The sequence below is a fragment of the Mesocricetus auratus genome, unplaced genomic scaffold, assembly GCF_017639785.1.
Source record: "Mesocricetus auratus isolate SY011 unplaced genomic scaffold, BCM_Maur_2.0 Super-Scaffold_100691, whole genome shotgun sequence".
NCBI lineage: Eukaryota > Metazoa > Chordata > Mammalia > Rodentia > Cricetidae > Mesocricetus > Mesocricetus auratus.
The window spans coordinates 15,336,081-15,352,988 of NW_024429267.1; the positions used below are offsets into that span (position 1 = coordinate 15,336,081).

A 16,908-nucleotide genomic window follows, 5' to 3' on the forward strand; every position below is an offset into this window, starting at 1 on the left:
GTGGCGCACACCTTTAATCCCAGCACTCGGGAGGCAGAGGCAGGTGGATCTCTGTGAGTTCGAGGCTGGGCTGGACCGATAGCCTCCAAAACAATACAGAGAAACCCTGTCTCGAAAAAACCAAAAAAAAAAAAATTGAAAATAAGTCTAAAAAGAAAAATGAGTAATGTTGGGGGAAGTCCTGTGCATTTGTCAATAAAGACTGTCTGGCCAATAGGAATCTAGATAGGTGGGGCAAGGAGTCGAGGAGGATTCTGGGAAGGGAAAACACAAGAGAGTCAACATGTGACGCCGGGAACTATTCTCCGGTAAGAAACATACTTAGATTAACAATTATGGGGTAATTACTTAAGGCAGAGCTAGCCAGTAAGAGACAAACAAGGCCAACAGCTTCATAATTAATACAGCGTCTTGTGTGTTTATTTGGGGACTACATCGCAGCAGAGCTCAGGCTGCTGGCGGGGGATAAACCAAAGCGGCTAGCAAAGAAAAAGCTTCTCTTAACAGAGTAATATTTAAAAATTCCTCCTACCCTTACATATTTTTCTACTATTGACCAATCTGTGTACCAAACAGTATCACATCCCTGTCTATGTTCTTTCATGGGTTTTTGTTCCATTTTGTGAATTTGCTTTTCCATTCAGAAAATGTGTATTTTATTCTATTTACATAAAAATTCATGTAAAATTATTTAAATAGTATAGTATTCTTATAGTCAGAAAGGGACTGGTTTGCTAGGTAAGGGGTGGGATATTATATGGTTAGTTATGTGTATTTTGAATAAAGATAGTTCCGTTTATATTAGATTCTGACAGACAACCAGTATATATCCTGTCTAAAGATATTTGAGAACTGTATGAAAACAGCTGATAGACTGAAACATTAAATTTATGAAAAGTCACTGATAATGGATTAATGCGAATGAACCACCAAGTACGAATTATAGAGGGACCTTAGGTATGTTTTCTGTCCTTTAATCTAACACAGAACTCATTTGGATAATACCTTTAATCAACGCTTAGTTATTTATCTTTACTGGACAATTGACATGTTATAGCAAGATGCTCTTCATTTGCCAGTAGCTTCAGCTCATGAGATTAAACGTTTCTTATGGTGAATTGCTACGTCCTTTGATGAGGCAAATACTGAAAGGTTAGTGTCTTGTTCTTTTTTATCTTGGTAACTCTTTATAGTTCTTAAGGTTAGATTTCTCTTGATGTTCCATTGCAATAGTTTCTCAAAGAACATTTCATTAGTCTGTCACATACTCAGCGAAGATAAAAAGCTGAGTCAAATACCTCTGTTAGATAACCTGGAGAAGGCTCAAAACACAAAACACAAAGTCTTAGGCAGGCTCATGTTTAAAAGGGTTTTTAGTTTTCTTTTAACTGGTCTTTTAAAAATTATTTATTAATCAAATTTCGGGTGTGTAGCACTTATTTATATTCCAGGGAATACTAATTAAGGAGGATCATTTTAATAAATATTACTTTATATGCACTGCTATTTTTAAGAGAACTAATAAGAAATCAGAAAGATCCATATCATTTTTCTTAACCTTTGTAATTGTTGGCCACGGGTGAAATGTATTTTTTTAAAAAAATCTCACTATAGTGCTGTTTTTTTTTGTTTTGGTTTTTGAGACAGGGTTTCTCTGTATTGTTTTGGAGGCTGTCCTGGAACTCACTCTGTAGACTAGGCTGGCCTCGAACTCACAGAGATCCCCCTGCCTATCGAGTGCTGGGATTGAAGGTGTGCGCCACCACTGCCCGGCTATAGTGCTGTTTTTTTTTTTTTCTCAATGAGCCTCCCTTGCCAGATGATTGTAGATTATGTCAAGCTGACAATTAAAGCTAATCATCACACTGCAGAAGGACAGTGGACACAACAGTCCTGCAAGTAGAGCAGAAAGAGTGGGCACTAGATCCTGATAGGGTGTTGGAGGAGTCTTTTTTTTCTGTTTTATATTTATTTTATTATTATTTGTGGCTCCAACTGACGCTGTAACGATAAGCGACACACTTACTGAAAGTAAAACTAAGTATTTATTGTAGAAATTACTCACAAGATACCAAACAAGTAACCCAGATGAGCAAGTAGTCCCGTTAGTCCCGTTACAACACCCCCCCGCCGAACCGGAAGCCGAACTCTGGGAAATGAGACAATGAGACCAAGACTTCCTGTGTGCTGTCTTTTATGCCTTCCTCAGTAACGCCCCCTAGCCATGCCCAAAAGGGGGCTTGGCTAGTGACGTAGTTCACTGCCTACGTAGTCATGCCTAAAGTGGGTGTGGTTAGCGGTGTGGTAAACCGCCCTTTTATTACCTCATCTGTATGTGCCTCTAGTAAGTCACATGGTTAATGGTGGCATACAGGCTTCCTCCTACAATTATTATTATTATTATTTTTAATTTTAAATAGCTTGTTTTACATGTCAATCCCAGTTCCCTCTCCCTCCCCTCCTCTTGCACCCCCCACTATCTCCCCATCCTCCCACCCTATTGCCAATTCCTTCCACATAGGGGGTATCTAGAGTCTGTCATTTCACTCAGGGTAGGGTCCAGGCACTCCCCTAAGAGTCCAGGCTGAGAGAGCATCCCTCTTTGTGTTATGGACACACGATGTCTGTTTGTATTTGAGGGATAAACACTGATCCACTGCTCAGGGCCCCATAGGTTGCTCAGGCCTCCTCACTGACTCTCACATTCAGGGGGTCTGGATCAGTCCCATGCTGGCCTCCCAGCAGTCGGTCTGGGGTCCAAGAGCTCAACCCTGTTCTGATCAGCTGTCTCTGCTGGTTTTGCCAGCCCATTCTTTGCCAATTTGCTCATCGTTCCTCTCTCTCTGTCGCTGGGTTCCTTGGGTTCAGCTCAGTGTTTAACTGTGGGTGTTGCCTCTGCTTCCATCAGTCACTGGATGAAGGCTCCAGGATGGTTATAGACATCAAGTTCATTATCAGGAATGGGCATTCGAGGTGGTCTCTCCACTATTGCTTAGCTTGCCATCCCTTTAGATCACTAGAGGTCACAATGGTGCCTGATCTGTCTTCTAACCTATGATTCCCTCTTCCCCCTATTCTACCCCCCCCACTCAACCTTCCTGTTCCCCCATGACCTACTCTCTCTTCCTCTTCTCCCCCTCTCTATTTCCCAGCTCCCACTTCCCCCCACTCCTCTCCATGTTCCCCATCTGTTCAGAGGGTCATGCCTCATTTCTCTTCTCTTGGGTACCATGCATATCTTTTAGGTTCTTTCCTGTTTCTATAGTGCTGTTGTTGATCATTGTTTTTTTTTTGTTGTTGTTGTTCTTTTTGAGATAATGTCTTGTACATAGTCCAGGCTAGCTTAGAACTTACATATCTATGTTTCTGTGTATCAAGTGATGGGATTTCAGGTATGGCCCACAATGTCCAGCCACTGGCTCTACTTACAAAATTAATGTACAGGGCCTTCATATGTAATGAGTCCTATAAAGCATCTGTTTTGTATTAAGTAATGGTAGTATCTTTTAACATTAAGTGAAATTTGAAAATAGTATTTTGAACATTACTCAATATTTCTACAACTATAATTTTGTTTTACTTATAGCTATTTTTCTACAATGGGAGGAAGAGTATTGTAAGCATTTATTTTTATCCACAGCACTACTAACTTGTTTGACCTGAATTAATATTTTGACATTGCTATTATTTATGGTGTGGACCATGTGTATTTTAATAGACATTAACTTGTATTTGGTTATTTAATATCTCAAGTCTTTTTTCAAAAGAATCCTTGATGTACCTGGTCTTACTCATCGAGAAATTGATGTAATTTCTTATTGACCAAAATAAAAAGACAACTTTTAATCAGGTCCTGCTGTAGTTTTGAGGTTGAATGCCCCTTCAAAGTGTGATCTTTAAGAATGCCCCTTAAAAGTGTGATCATTAAGAGGTGCTCTAGGCCTTTAAGAGATGATGGGGGCTTTACAAGATACCCTTATTCTATTGGAGTTATGACCTTGAAGAGAAGGCCTGTGTTCAAGCATTGACTCATGACTGATGAATAGTTGGTTCAGCCACAGGATCCTACCATGGTGTATTCCTTCAGACAATGCTCCAAAGGTATTTATTGGGCCATTTGATTAGGACTGACTGGAATTGATAAAATTACAAGTCCAAACAGCTCTCTTCTATTTATATGTTGATTATTTTAAGTATTTCATTGTAGTCATAAAAAGCTGACCAGTACAAATCAATTGCTCTTTTTGTTCAGGATCTTTTTGCACACACACATGGAGAGAATAAGATAGGAATAGAGAGAAACAATTGCATGTTACATACATGCTAAGTAGAATTCCCAACCATTCTACTTTATTAATTCTGTTTAATTTTTTCATACTAATTTGACTTTAATTCTGTGAGTGAACCAAGTGAAAAATTCCTTATTTCTACATTATACAATCACAGTTAAAACAGAAAGAATTACAATACAAAAAGTAATTTTAAAAGTCAAATAAATCATTGAAATAATCACTGCTGTTACACACACACACACACACACACACACACACACACACACGCTGTTCCTTAAAGAATTAAAATAGAGATAGGAAAAGACAATACTATCTCGTGTTTTCAAAATATGCCATCCCTCAAATCTTCTGTCATCAAACTTGTAAGGTTTTAATGTAGTATTTTCAGTGAAACTCAGAAGTAATTGAAATTCTCATGAACTGCAGTTTTTAGTTCAATGTTTCTAAGATTATGTATGCTCACTGTCCCTGAGGTGCTGATCTTGTGTGCACATGCGGATCCTTGCTATAATTTAGATGGATGCTTTGAATATGTTTCACATTGGAGATCCCAGCTGTTCTAACCAGCTAGTCTGTGAATCCCCCATCAGTGCAATGTAATCACACTGAAAAGTGGACAGAGCCATTATATCATCTGCATTCTCACTTGTTTATTCTATGTGACTTACAACTCTTTACATTATATATTTCATTCCTACTGTCTCTTACATCAATGATTTACTCTTATACATATTCAAATGTATGCAATTTAAAGACGTGTTCTGATAGGTATCCAAGACTTTATTTTTCCTGCTCAAGAGGTAACACATTTTTCTATCATTTCATTTATTTTAATCGTTTTATATAAAACCAACAGCTCCAAATTCCATCAAGAATGCACTGCTCTTCAGTCACACCTCATATATTGACATTATTGAGAAATGAGGTTTCCACACTATTAAATTTTTCCAGATCATGCAGCTGAACGCCACACGCACGCTTTTGTTGAGCAAGCGCAGAGGACCCAAGGCAGAGTAAATAAGATCTCCAAAGCTCATAGCCTGGGGGCCGTGGGATGTGGAGAGCCTGCCGCACACAGACTTTAATAACAATAATACAATGTGCTAAGAGCTATGATGTAAGTTTGCACTAAGGGATGTGGAAACATGAATGAAGGGAAATGAGTTCTTCATGTGGGTGGGAGAGGGGTCTCCGGGGAGGGCTCTAGGGGCTTACCTTCCAGGATGGATAGGAACTTTTTATAGGCTGATGAAGGCATGGATTTTAACTTTAAAATATTACACATTGAAACCTTAGGAGCTCTAGATATCTAATTAATTAAATAATACACAACTGAAACGATCAACAGCAAGATAGGTGGTGATGACTCATTTAACGGACACTTATTGTGTCTAGTGCTATACTCAAGTGCTACATTTGAATTAAAACACACACACACACACACACACACACACACACACACACACACAATCTCTCTCTCTCTCTCTCTCCCTAAGAAAATGAGCTTTGTAGGCGTCAACATTTTCTTCTGATGCTCTCATGTGGAGGTACATTTCTGTGCTCCACTGTAAAAACGTTTTAAGCTAGACTGCTCTATGATATTGGCTCCCTTCACTCCTTGGTGTGTTTGGCTCAACTGTCACCGTTTCAGTTCATGGTCAGCTTCCTATTTACACCATCTCGCCCCCTCTTTGCTTCTTTAAGATTTGGAATCCTTTTGTGGACATTCTTCCAAATCTATGTATGTTGACAGTTTCTACACTGGAAAATTTCCTGGTCCCTGGAGGAACAGGAACCTCAGAGGAGGCTGTGCATACTTTTTTTCAGTGCAGGACAGCACTCAGGCACAGCTGGTGTTTTCTGGTAGAGGGGTCAAGCTTTATTATATCAGTGGTTCTCAACTAGGGCCACATGGCTTCCTAGGGACCATCTGTCAATCAATGTCTGAAGGTGTTTTTGATTGTCACAGTAATGGGTATGGTGTGGAATCTCTGTGTTTACCACTGCTGAGTTTGCATGGTGGAATGGCTAATCCTTCTAAAAGACCCAGGGCATCTCCATTAACCAACCAAGAATATTCTGATCCCAGGTGTTCATATTTCCAAGTTTTGGAAGTTCTGCTGCATTAGAAGATTTCATCTAGCTAGAAACCCAAATGTGGAAATGATTTGGTTCAGAAAACAACATATTTGCTGATTTTTTCCTGACTATTTCTTGGATGAATGTAGACACACTACATTTTCCTGAGCTATAGAGAAGCCACCCTGGGCACAGTGTTCATTTCCTGGGGTTTAAAAAACGATTGAGTTTTAGTAATATTTCCTTTACAAATGTTCGTGCCTTTGTATAGATGTTCAGAATTGAGACTTCATCTTGATGGATTTTTCCTGTGATGAATATGAAGTGACCTTCTTCATCTCTTTTGATTAAATTTTAGGTTGAAGTCTAATTTGTTAGATATTAGGATAGTTATACCAGTTTGCTTCTTAGGCCGTTTGATTGGAAAATCTTTTCCTAACCCTTGACTCTGAGTTAACGTCTGTCTTTGAAGGTGAGATGTGTTTCTTGTACGCAGCAGAAGGATGGATTCTGTCTTCATATCCATTCTGTTAGCCCATGTCTTTTTATAGGTGAGTTAAGACCATTAATATTGAGGGATATTAATGACCATTGATTGTTGATTCCTGTTTGTTTTGGATTTGTTTTTGGTTGGTGGTATTGTGTGTGAGCTTTCCCCTTATTTCTGGCTTTTGGTAAAGTGAGATTATCTATTGCCTATGCTTTTCTGAGTGTAGTTTACTTCCTTGTGTTGGAGTTTTCCTTCCAGAACTTTCTGTAGGACTGGATTAGTGGATATGTATTGTGTAAATCTGGTTTTGTCATGGAATATCTTGTTTTCTCCATCTATAGTGATTGAGAGTTTTGCTGGGTATAGTAGTTGGGACTGGCATCCCTGGTCTCTTAGTGGTTGTAGAACATCTATCCAGGACTTCTGGCTTTCAGGGTTTCTATGGAGAAGCTGGGTGTAATTCTGATAGGTCTGTCTTTATATGACACTCTGGATGTATCACCATCCCTGACTTCAAGTTCTTTTATAGAGCTATAGTCCTGAAAATAGCTTGGCATGAAAATAGACCAGTAGACCAATGGAATCAAATTGAAAACTCTCATATTAACTCACACATCTATGAACACCTGGTTTTTTTCTGTTTAGCATTTTTATTTCTTAAAAGCAAAATACAAATAAAGTAATAAAACTTTTATAACATTCTTTTTTTTCATTGTTACTGTTATTTTTATCTGTTTAAAATTTAAATTAAAAACAAGCTTGCTTCACATGTCAATCCCAGCTCCCTCTCCCTCCCCTCCTCTCCCACCCCCACCAGCCTTCCCATCCCCCCACCCAATCCCCACTCTGCTCCTCAGGGAGAGTGATGCCCTCCATGGGGGAATCTCCAAAGTCTGTTATTTCATCCAGGGCAGGGTCTAGGCCCCCCACCATGTGTCCAGGCTGAGAGAGCATCCCTTTGATGTGGAATGGGCTCCCAAAATCCATTCAGATGTCTGGGATAAATACTGATCTACTACCCAAGGCCTCATAGATAGCCAAGGTCTCCTTGCTGACACCCAAATTTAGGGGGTCTGGATCAGTCCCATGATGGCCTCTCAGCCATCAGTCTGGTGTTCAAGAGCTCCCATTTGTTCAGATCAGCCATCTCTGTGCATTTCACCAGCCTGGTCTTGACTCCTTTGCTCATCACTCCTCCCTCTCTGCAACTGGGTTCCAGGAGTTCAGTTCAGTATTTAGCTTTGAGTGTCTGCCTCTGCTTCCATCAGCCATTGGATGAAGGGAACACCTGATTTTTGACAAAGGAGCTAGAACTATGCAATGGAAAAAAAAGTAAGCATTTTCAACAAACAGTGCTGGCATAACTGGATGCAAACATGTAGAAGACTGCAGATAGATCCATATCTCTAACCATGCACAAAACTTAAGTCCAAGTGGATCAAAGACCTCAACATAATTCAACCACAGTGAACCTCTTAGAAGAGACAGAGGGAAGTACCCTTGAACAAATTGGTGCAGAAGACTGCTTCCTGAACATAACACCAGTAGCACAGATACTGAGATCGACAATTAATAAATGGGACCTCCTGAAACTGAGAAGCCTCTTCAAGGCAAAGGACACAGTCAAGACAAAACAGCAGCCCACAGAATGGATAAAGATATCCCCATCCAACCCCACATCCAACAGAGGGCTGATCTCCAAAATTTACAAAGAACTCAAGAAGCTAGTCTCCAAGACACCAAATAACCCAATTTGGTGTACAGAACTAAATAGAGAATTCTCAATAGAGGAGTATAAAATGGCTGATAGACACTTAAGAAAGTGCTGAACATCTTTAGCCATAGGGGAATGAAATCAAAACAACTCTGAGATACCATCTTACTCCTGTCAGATTGTCTACAACCAAAAACACCAATGACAGTTAATGCTGGAAGGATGTGGAGAAAGGGGAACACTCTTCCACTGCTGGTGTGAGTGCCAACTTGTACAGCCACTTTGGAAATCAGTATGGAGATTCCTTAGAAAAATGGGAATCAGTCTACCACGAGATCCCGCAATTCCACTCTCAGGCATATACCCAAAAGATGCGCATTCATACAAGAACATCTGTGCAACTATGTTCATTACAACATTATTTGTAATAGCCAGAACCTGGAAGCAAACTAGATACTCCTCAACTGAAGAGTGGATAGAGAAAATGTGATACATTTACACAATGGAGTACTACTCATCAGAAAAAAACAATGGAATCTTGAAATTCGCAGGTAAATGAATGACACTAGAAGAAACCATCCTGAGTGAGGTAACCCAGTCACAAAAAGATAAACATGGCATGTACTCACTCATATATGGATTTTAGACATGGAACAGAGGATCACAAGCCTACAATCCACACCACCAGAGAGGCTGGGAAATAGTGAGGACCCTAAGAGAGACATGCATGTTACCCTGGAGAAGGGGAGAAGATCTCCTGAGCAGATTGGGAGCATGGGGAGAGTGGAGAGGGAGCTAGGAGAAGGAGATGGGGAGAAGGGGAGGGGAAAGGAGGACATGAGGAAACAGGAAGTTTGAGTCTGGGGAAGAATAGAGGAGAGCAGGATGAGAGATTCCATAATAGATGGAGTCATTATAGGTTTGAGGAGAGACCTGGCACTAGGGAGATTTCCAGTGATCTAAAAGGATAACAACAACTGGAAATCTAAGCAACAGTGGTGAGCTTACCTTAAATGCCGTTCCCCTATAATGAGATTGATAACTACCTTATATGCCATCCTAGAGCCTTTACCCAGCAGCTGATGGAACCAGAGGCAGACACCCACAGCTAAACATTGAACTGAACTCCTGGAACCCAGTTGCAGAGAGGGAGGTGTGATGCTCAAGGGGGTCAAGACTGGGCTGGGGAAGCCCACAGAAGCAGCTGACCTGAACAAGGAGGAGCTCATGAACTCCAAACTGATGGCTGAGAGTCCAGCATGGGACTTATCTAGACCCTTGGAATATGGATGTCAGTGAGGAGGCCTTAGCAATCTATGGGACCTCTATTAGTGAATCAGTATTTATCTGTAGAGAAAGAATGAACTTTGGGTGCTCATTCCATGTGGAGAGATGTGCTCTCGCCTTGGACACATGGGGGAGGGCCTGAGCCCTGACCTGGATGATATGACAGACTTTGGGGATCCCCATGGAGTACCTTGGCCTCCCTGGGGAGCAGAGGGAAGATGGGTTGGGTAACTGGTGGGGGTGGGGAGGGAGGAGAAAAGGGAGAGAGAGAGGGAGAGGGAGTGGGGATTGTTTCCAATTTAAATAAAAAAAGAAAAATGATTGGGCTGTGGGTGAGTTAATTTTATCTCCTTTTTGTTTTTTTTTTCTTATTTAATGGGAGGAACTTTTGTGTATTTACTGGGTGGCACATAAACATTTAGATTCTTTTGCAGGGTAAAGTAGAGGCTATAATGATGCTTGAAAATTTACTAAATATTAAACATTTATTGATAATCTAAAACTCTACAACATAAAAATAGTGGTTTTCTAAATATAAATCCAACTTAAATTTATTTTACCTTTTTAAAAGACAGGGTCTATGTGTCTTGACTGGCCTGAAACTCACTATGTAGATAAGACTAGCCTCAAACTCACAGAGATTCTTCCATCTCTGCCTCCAGAATGCTGGGATTAAAGTCATGTGCTACCATGCCTAGTTGCTTGACCAATTTTCATCTAAACATTTGAAATATAATAAAGAATTAGATGTTTTGTATCAATGATACTCATGATTTTCTGAATTTTAGAAGTGCATGTTTATATAGAATGATACTCCCTTAGCCTAGATACACAGAGGAGGGCCTAGGCCCTGCTCCAAATGATGTGAGGGACTTTGATGATTCCCCATGGAAGGCCTCACACTCCCTAGGGTGTTGGTGGAGGGCTTGGGAGGACAGGAGGTAGAGGGAACTGGATTGACATGTAAAATAAGATTGTTTGTAATTTAAATAAAAAAGCTAGGGAAAAAAGTGCATGTTTGTTTTCTGTGAAATAGTAAGGGTTGTCTAAAAACATCAATTAGTAAACATTCCAAGCTTTAACTTTTTCCCCATAATTTTTCTTTTCTTTTTGAGATTATAATGTAATTATATTATTTTCCCCTTTCTCTTCTTCCCTGCAAGCCCTTCCATACACCACTTCTTTCTGTCTTTCAAACTCTTGGCTTCTTTTTTCACTGTTGTTGCATGCATATATGCATATATAATATACGTGCATACTTCTAACTATAACCTTTTCAGTTTGTGTAATGTTTCTTTTATGTATGTTTTCAAGGCTGACTATTTGGTATTGGATAAACAACTGGTGTATTCTTCCCGGGCAAAACTGTTTCTTCCACCTTCTGCATTTCTTAGCTGCCTGTTCATTGTATAATGTAAAGTCTCTGGGGCTTTCCCCAATCCACAAGGCATGTCCATTGGTGACATCCTTGTTTAGTTCATGTTTAGGCAGTCATATTGGTGAGATTTTATGGTATAACTTCTGACATTACTAGGAGTTGCAAACTCCCTGTTTCTCTGGCTCTTACAATCTTTCTGCTCCCTCTTCTGCAGTGTTCTCTGAGCCTTAGGTGTGGGAGTGTTTTGTAGATGTATCCATTGGGACTAGGCAAACTTCCAAGTTTAAGACAAAATTCAGAAATTATAATTTATTATTGTGACATACTTTGCTAATGTGCTCAGTTCTAGAACTGTTGATTAATCCTCTATACCATGGTGATGTTTATATGAAGAGACATGAGGATTTTTTTGTTTGGTAGCTGGTTATGTCACCAATTATGAGTTCCTGACCTAAGTTTCTTTCATCGTGGACTGTGATTCGCAAGTGTAAGTGAATTATGACTTTCCTAGACTTGATACGTTATTCAAGGGAAAATGGTATGAAAGAAGATGAAATAGTTTCAATTCTAAATAGCTTGGGAGTGTGGAGACATCACTGTACATTGTACAGATGAAGTAGAACGGCAAATGCCCTGGCAGTTTTTCCAAGCTTTTCTTGTACACACTTCGTTTTTAATTTAAAATGTCCCTTATAAGATGATGTGTTTTTGTCCTAATTTGATTTAGGTGTTAAAATCCATTATGGGGAATGTATTAACAAATCTTCCTTAAGTTTAGAAGAATGAATTAATTTACAGATCCAAAATTTTAAGTATAGATTTTAAATGAATTTCCCAAAGGTATTTGCATAATTTCCCTTAAAAGTTGTAGTGCCTGGCTTTGAGAAAGTATCATTTGCAGTGTGTCCGTTCAGAATGTGCTGGATAGTTTTATATCAACTTGCCACAAGCTAGAGTCATTTTAGAAGACAAAACCTAAACTGAGAAAGTGGTACTATCAGATTGGCTTGTGAACAAGGCTGTGGTACGTTTTCTTAATTGATGATTGACACGGGAGGGATCAACTCAGTGTGAGTGGTGCGTCCTCTGGGCTGGTGGTCCTGGGTACTGTAAGAAAACAGGCTGAGCAAGCTACAAGGAGCAAGCCTACAGGTAGCATTCCCCTCCCATGGCCTCTGCATCATCACCTCCTGCCCCAGGTTTCTGCCCTGCTTGTGTTCCTGCCCCGACTTCCTTCCATCATGGAATGTGATATGATAGTGTAGTAAAATAAATCCTTTCCACTACAAGTTTCTTTTGATCACAATGTTTTATCATGGCAATGGAAACTCTAAGACACAAAGGATCCAATATATTACACCTCTGTTTAGGTTGTGGGAAACTATCAATGTGAAATGTGTGCCAATTGTATTTAAAAGTAAACAAGAAAATATATTATCCACAAGCCATACAGTATCCTTCATAAAACAATGCAGCAAAATATAATTGGAGATGCCATCTATTGCAAGGACGAAAGAGTGCAAAAAAATAAAAGCAGTATAAACGTTACTGTAAATGTTAGTTTATTATCAAAAGTAACTATATTATCCATTGTCTCTTGTCAAGTGATTTGATTCACAAAGAAGTTTTGTATTTGAATTCCAAGTGTGGTGCTAGGGAGAGAAAATAAGTATGTGCTGACTTTAGGGGATACTCAATATTGTCCACCCAAATTTATCTTGTGTTAAAATGGTAGATACTTTGTCTTTTGAATATGTATTTAAATGCATCCTATGAGCAACACTATGTGATTCTTTAGTGAAAAAACCTCTCCTAGTGATTGTATAGCCACTAAATCCCCCAAATTGCATGCTATTTTCCCTTCCCAATCCTTTCACATTCTCATTCACTTCTCAGCCAGTTGCAATTATTTTTCTAAAACTCCATTTAATTTTCCTAAAACTCCATTGATAGCCTCTTTGCCCAAGAACTCTCTGTTTCATGTGTGAAATCTCCCAAGAAGTGAGTGTATTGATTTCTTGAAGGTGCTATAGCAAGCTACTAAAAATGTGGGCACCTTAAAACAACAAGAATGCCACAGTGGTAGAGCTCTTGTCTAGCATGCATGTGGTCCTAAGTTCAGGAAAAAATGTCAAATAAAAACAGTGGCACAGAATAACAGGTTTATTTTAGACTATTCATAGGAAATGGTTAGACTTTTCTACTATTCCCAGTGATAAAAGCTCTTGGTAGAGAAATTTTATACTTCAAAGGATTTAACACCAGGTTTTGTACAGATTTAGAGAGTTTAAGTCACAATCATGAATGTAATTGCATGAATGAAATTACAAAATGGTTGCCATTGTGTTCATTAATAATATACTTGATTTTCCTGAGGTAAATTTCTTTGTCTGAAGGTAATGTAGAAGTTTTTGTATAAAGAGAGAAAAGAGAAATAAAAGAAATTATAAGGATAAAATAGTTTTGTTCAAGAATTGGAACATGCGTTGATTCCCATGAAGTCAGTTGAATATCTAAAAGTCTTCAGAGGTAAACTAGGATATATGGATTTATGAAACCACACTTCTTTGTAGATTTGTCTTCTAGTGTGTTGCATTTGTATTGGTGAAATGCGGACGTTTAGAACTTGCACAAGTCCTGTGGTATGATTTTTCCCCAAACATATGTATTAACTCTATAGTTATTACTGATAATGGGCATATTACAAAGATTTGTGACTTAACCTTGGATGGTATTTTTGGATTTATGAAAACATGATGTAATACAATTTTAAAATAATATAAAATATCACCTAAACGACTATCTACAGAACTTTGTTAATTTATCCTATCAAAATTACCCATTTGAGGGCTCTGGGGAAGGTATCTCTGTGGGTAGAGTGTTTACCACATAAGCCTGAATACTGGAGTTTGGATCTCCACACCCATGTCCCACACACACAAAAAGCTGGGTGTGGTGATGAACAGCTGCCATCCCAGTGCTGAGGGCCAGAAGCAGGGGCATCACTGGGTCACCCTAGATGGCCCTTTAGAATCAGTGTTCTCTAGGCTCGGTGACAGACACCATCTCAGAAAATAAAGCTTAGAGTGATTGAAGAAGGTAAATAATGTCAAGTTTTGGTTTCCAAATGCGTTCACATGCACTTACCTGGACATGTGTGCATAGACATGTACACATAGATACGTACAGTATATACACAAAGCTACTGATTTTGATCTATTGTTTTCCAAGTGCTTCAGTGCTTTGAAGAAATGATTGGGACACTAGTATCATATTTCAGAAAAGAGTGGACCTGAAAGCTGTATAGCCCTTCAGTCTTTTTCAAGACACAGGGATTCCCGTTTAAGAAGTAGGCAGTGTGGTTAGTTAAAAAGATTACAACTTCCGAGATGCTTATCACAACTAAGAGCAATCCTAATTTTCTTAGATTTTACTTATTCTATATATTTTTTCATGGCCTTCTCAAGTTAGGAAAGGCAAAAAAAATGATAGACGTTGTCTAATGAGAATGGATAAAATGGGTCCTAAAAACTCAAGCAGTACTGTGGGACTCTTCACTGCCTTGACGTTCCTGCTCATCATGTCTGTAAGAGGCCAAACTATATCCTACATTAAATCTCAGTGTCTGCAGCCTTTCTATGCTAAGCACTTTGAGTGTTTATAGTGTAATATTTGGCAAGCAGATGATTTGACTGTCATATTCACTTATTTTAACTTCTGTGGTTACTGAGTGAATGATATAGATCAAGTAAAATTGAAGAATTGAATATGCAGTACCTAAAATATTGACTTAAGAGTTTCACTTTCATGTCTGTTAAAAATACTTCAATTTTTGGAGTTTCTAAATTTCTATGTATGATTCACACAAAAACTTCTTTTCTGTATTTTTGAGACACCTCTGATGTGACATTATGAAACTTATTTTGGCATAGCTTTACTTTTCTCTTTCTATAGTGTGCTGTTTAAAAGATTTGGGAACAGTAGAAAAAAAGTCCATTTAAAAAACAATGCTAGTGGCTTTTGTTGTGGTGGTTGTTTTGTTTCTAGTTTATGTTGGCAGAGTTCTGGTGTTTTCCAGCTGATTAGTCTGAGCCCCAATTTCATCTGTGTAAAACGACACATTAAAGATGAAATGCCAGGAACAGGCAACCTTTTAGACCACCATCCGATGGTAGTAGGGAAAGAATATATGAAACTGTTCTCTATAATTCAACAAACATATGTTCATAACTTGATAGCACAATTAAGATTCAAGACCTATTCACAAATGTTAACTGTCATCTCGTTCAGGTTGTAGTAGTGTCTACACACGTCTACACACGATGGCTGCAAGAAAATATCCACACACAGAGGACTGAAAGCATGCCACTATGGCCTGCGCCTCTGCACTCATGAGATTCACCTCTTCCGGAAGTGGCACACTTAGTGACTCCTTCTGGACTTCAGTACCCATAAAACTATTATATTAAAAATGTATAGTACAAAACAATTATCCCCACAACAGATGTTGGTACATCCCCTGCCTAGGCTCCCCCGAGAGTCTACATTCATCCAAATTGGAGCAGCTACTTTTGTTTCTGTCTCAATTCATTTTAACAATTTTTCTTTTTTTTTAAAGGGGTACTAACAGATGTTGGTTGGAGGGAGCCCTGATGACCAGGGACCAAATTAAGATCATTAAGTGAGCATGAAATGACAATGAGAAACAGAAAAATAGAAATTGCTTTCAGATATTCCTAATAGGTCCCAGGTTTGGGTTGGGAGGTAGCAGTGTCTTACTGCTCATCAGTAGAGTCCTCTGTTTCCTTGTTCCTTAACTCATGTTACTTTAAAAGTGCTTTTGAAATGTTTTTACTTTCATAGGAGAAATTATGGTCTTCATTCAAACCTTTCATTTATTTTTCATTCCTTTCTCCTTAGGGATGCGGATCTTTTTCTGTTAGACACAAGGAAGGCACAAGCTTTGGATGTGGGTTGGCTTGTTTTTGACATCACTGTGACCAGCAACCATTGGGTGATTAACCCACAGAACAATTTGGGCTTACAACTCTGTGCAGAGACGGGGGATGGTAAGTCCTGACCTGAATGTTTTCAATAGACCTTGCTGAGATCCATGGCTTTTTTGTTATTTAATTGATGTTTTATACTTATGTACAAGGCAACTCATTCCTTAGGATAATGCAAAATATTGATAAATCAACTCACAGAGCTGTATTTATTTTCTATACATGAGTTGACTTGATCTGGGCATGGGTAGGGGCATGGTAAATAGCACATTCCTAGTCACACTACTGCAATATAACCAATATTATAAGTGCCATGGACTTACGGCTTGATTGTGTTTATGGACATACATACATATTTGTATCTATATATCTAAAAATAAAAATTATATTGATTATGGTAAGGAAACAAAAGAAGTAGCAATTAATAATACAAGGATACAGATGCAGTAAGGGTCATGAAAAAATTGCACAAAGTTGTTAACATGCTGTGATACTTGGTCAAAGACAATTGCTTTAGTATCACCTATGTAAGGGGTCATTTTAGGAACCTCAGGCAAAATTCTAATTCTTTCACTTGAACAAGTGTTCACTGACGACTTACTATGTGGTGTGTACTTTGATGCTGGACACAACAATAGCATTAAACATACATATAAACGGCT

General features: G+C 38.8%; 1 protein-coding gene across 1 annotated transcript in view; it reads left to right on the forward strand.

Moving 5' to 3' along the window:
* Bmp5 (bone morphogenetic protein 5) overlaps window positions 1-16,908 on the forward strand; it is a 121,928-nt gene that overhangs the window by 56,877 nt on the left and 48,143 nt on the right. Inside the window, exon 3 of the mRNA XM_005073721.4 lies at window positions 16,161-16,309. Coding sequence (XP_005073778.1) covers window positions 16,161-16,309 — 149 coding nt within the window. The remainder of the gene's footprint in view (window positions 1-16,160; window positions 16,310-16,908) is intronic.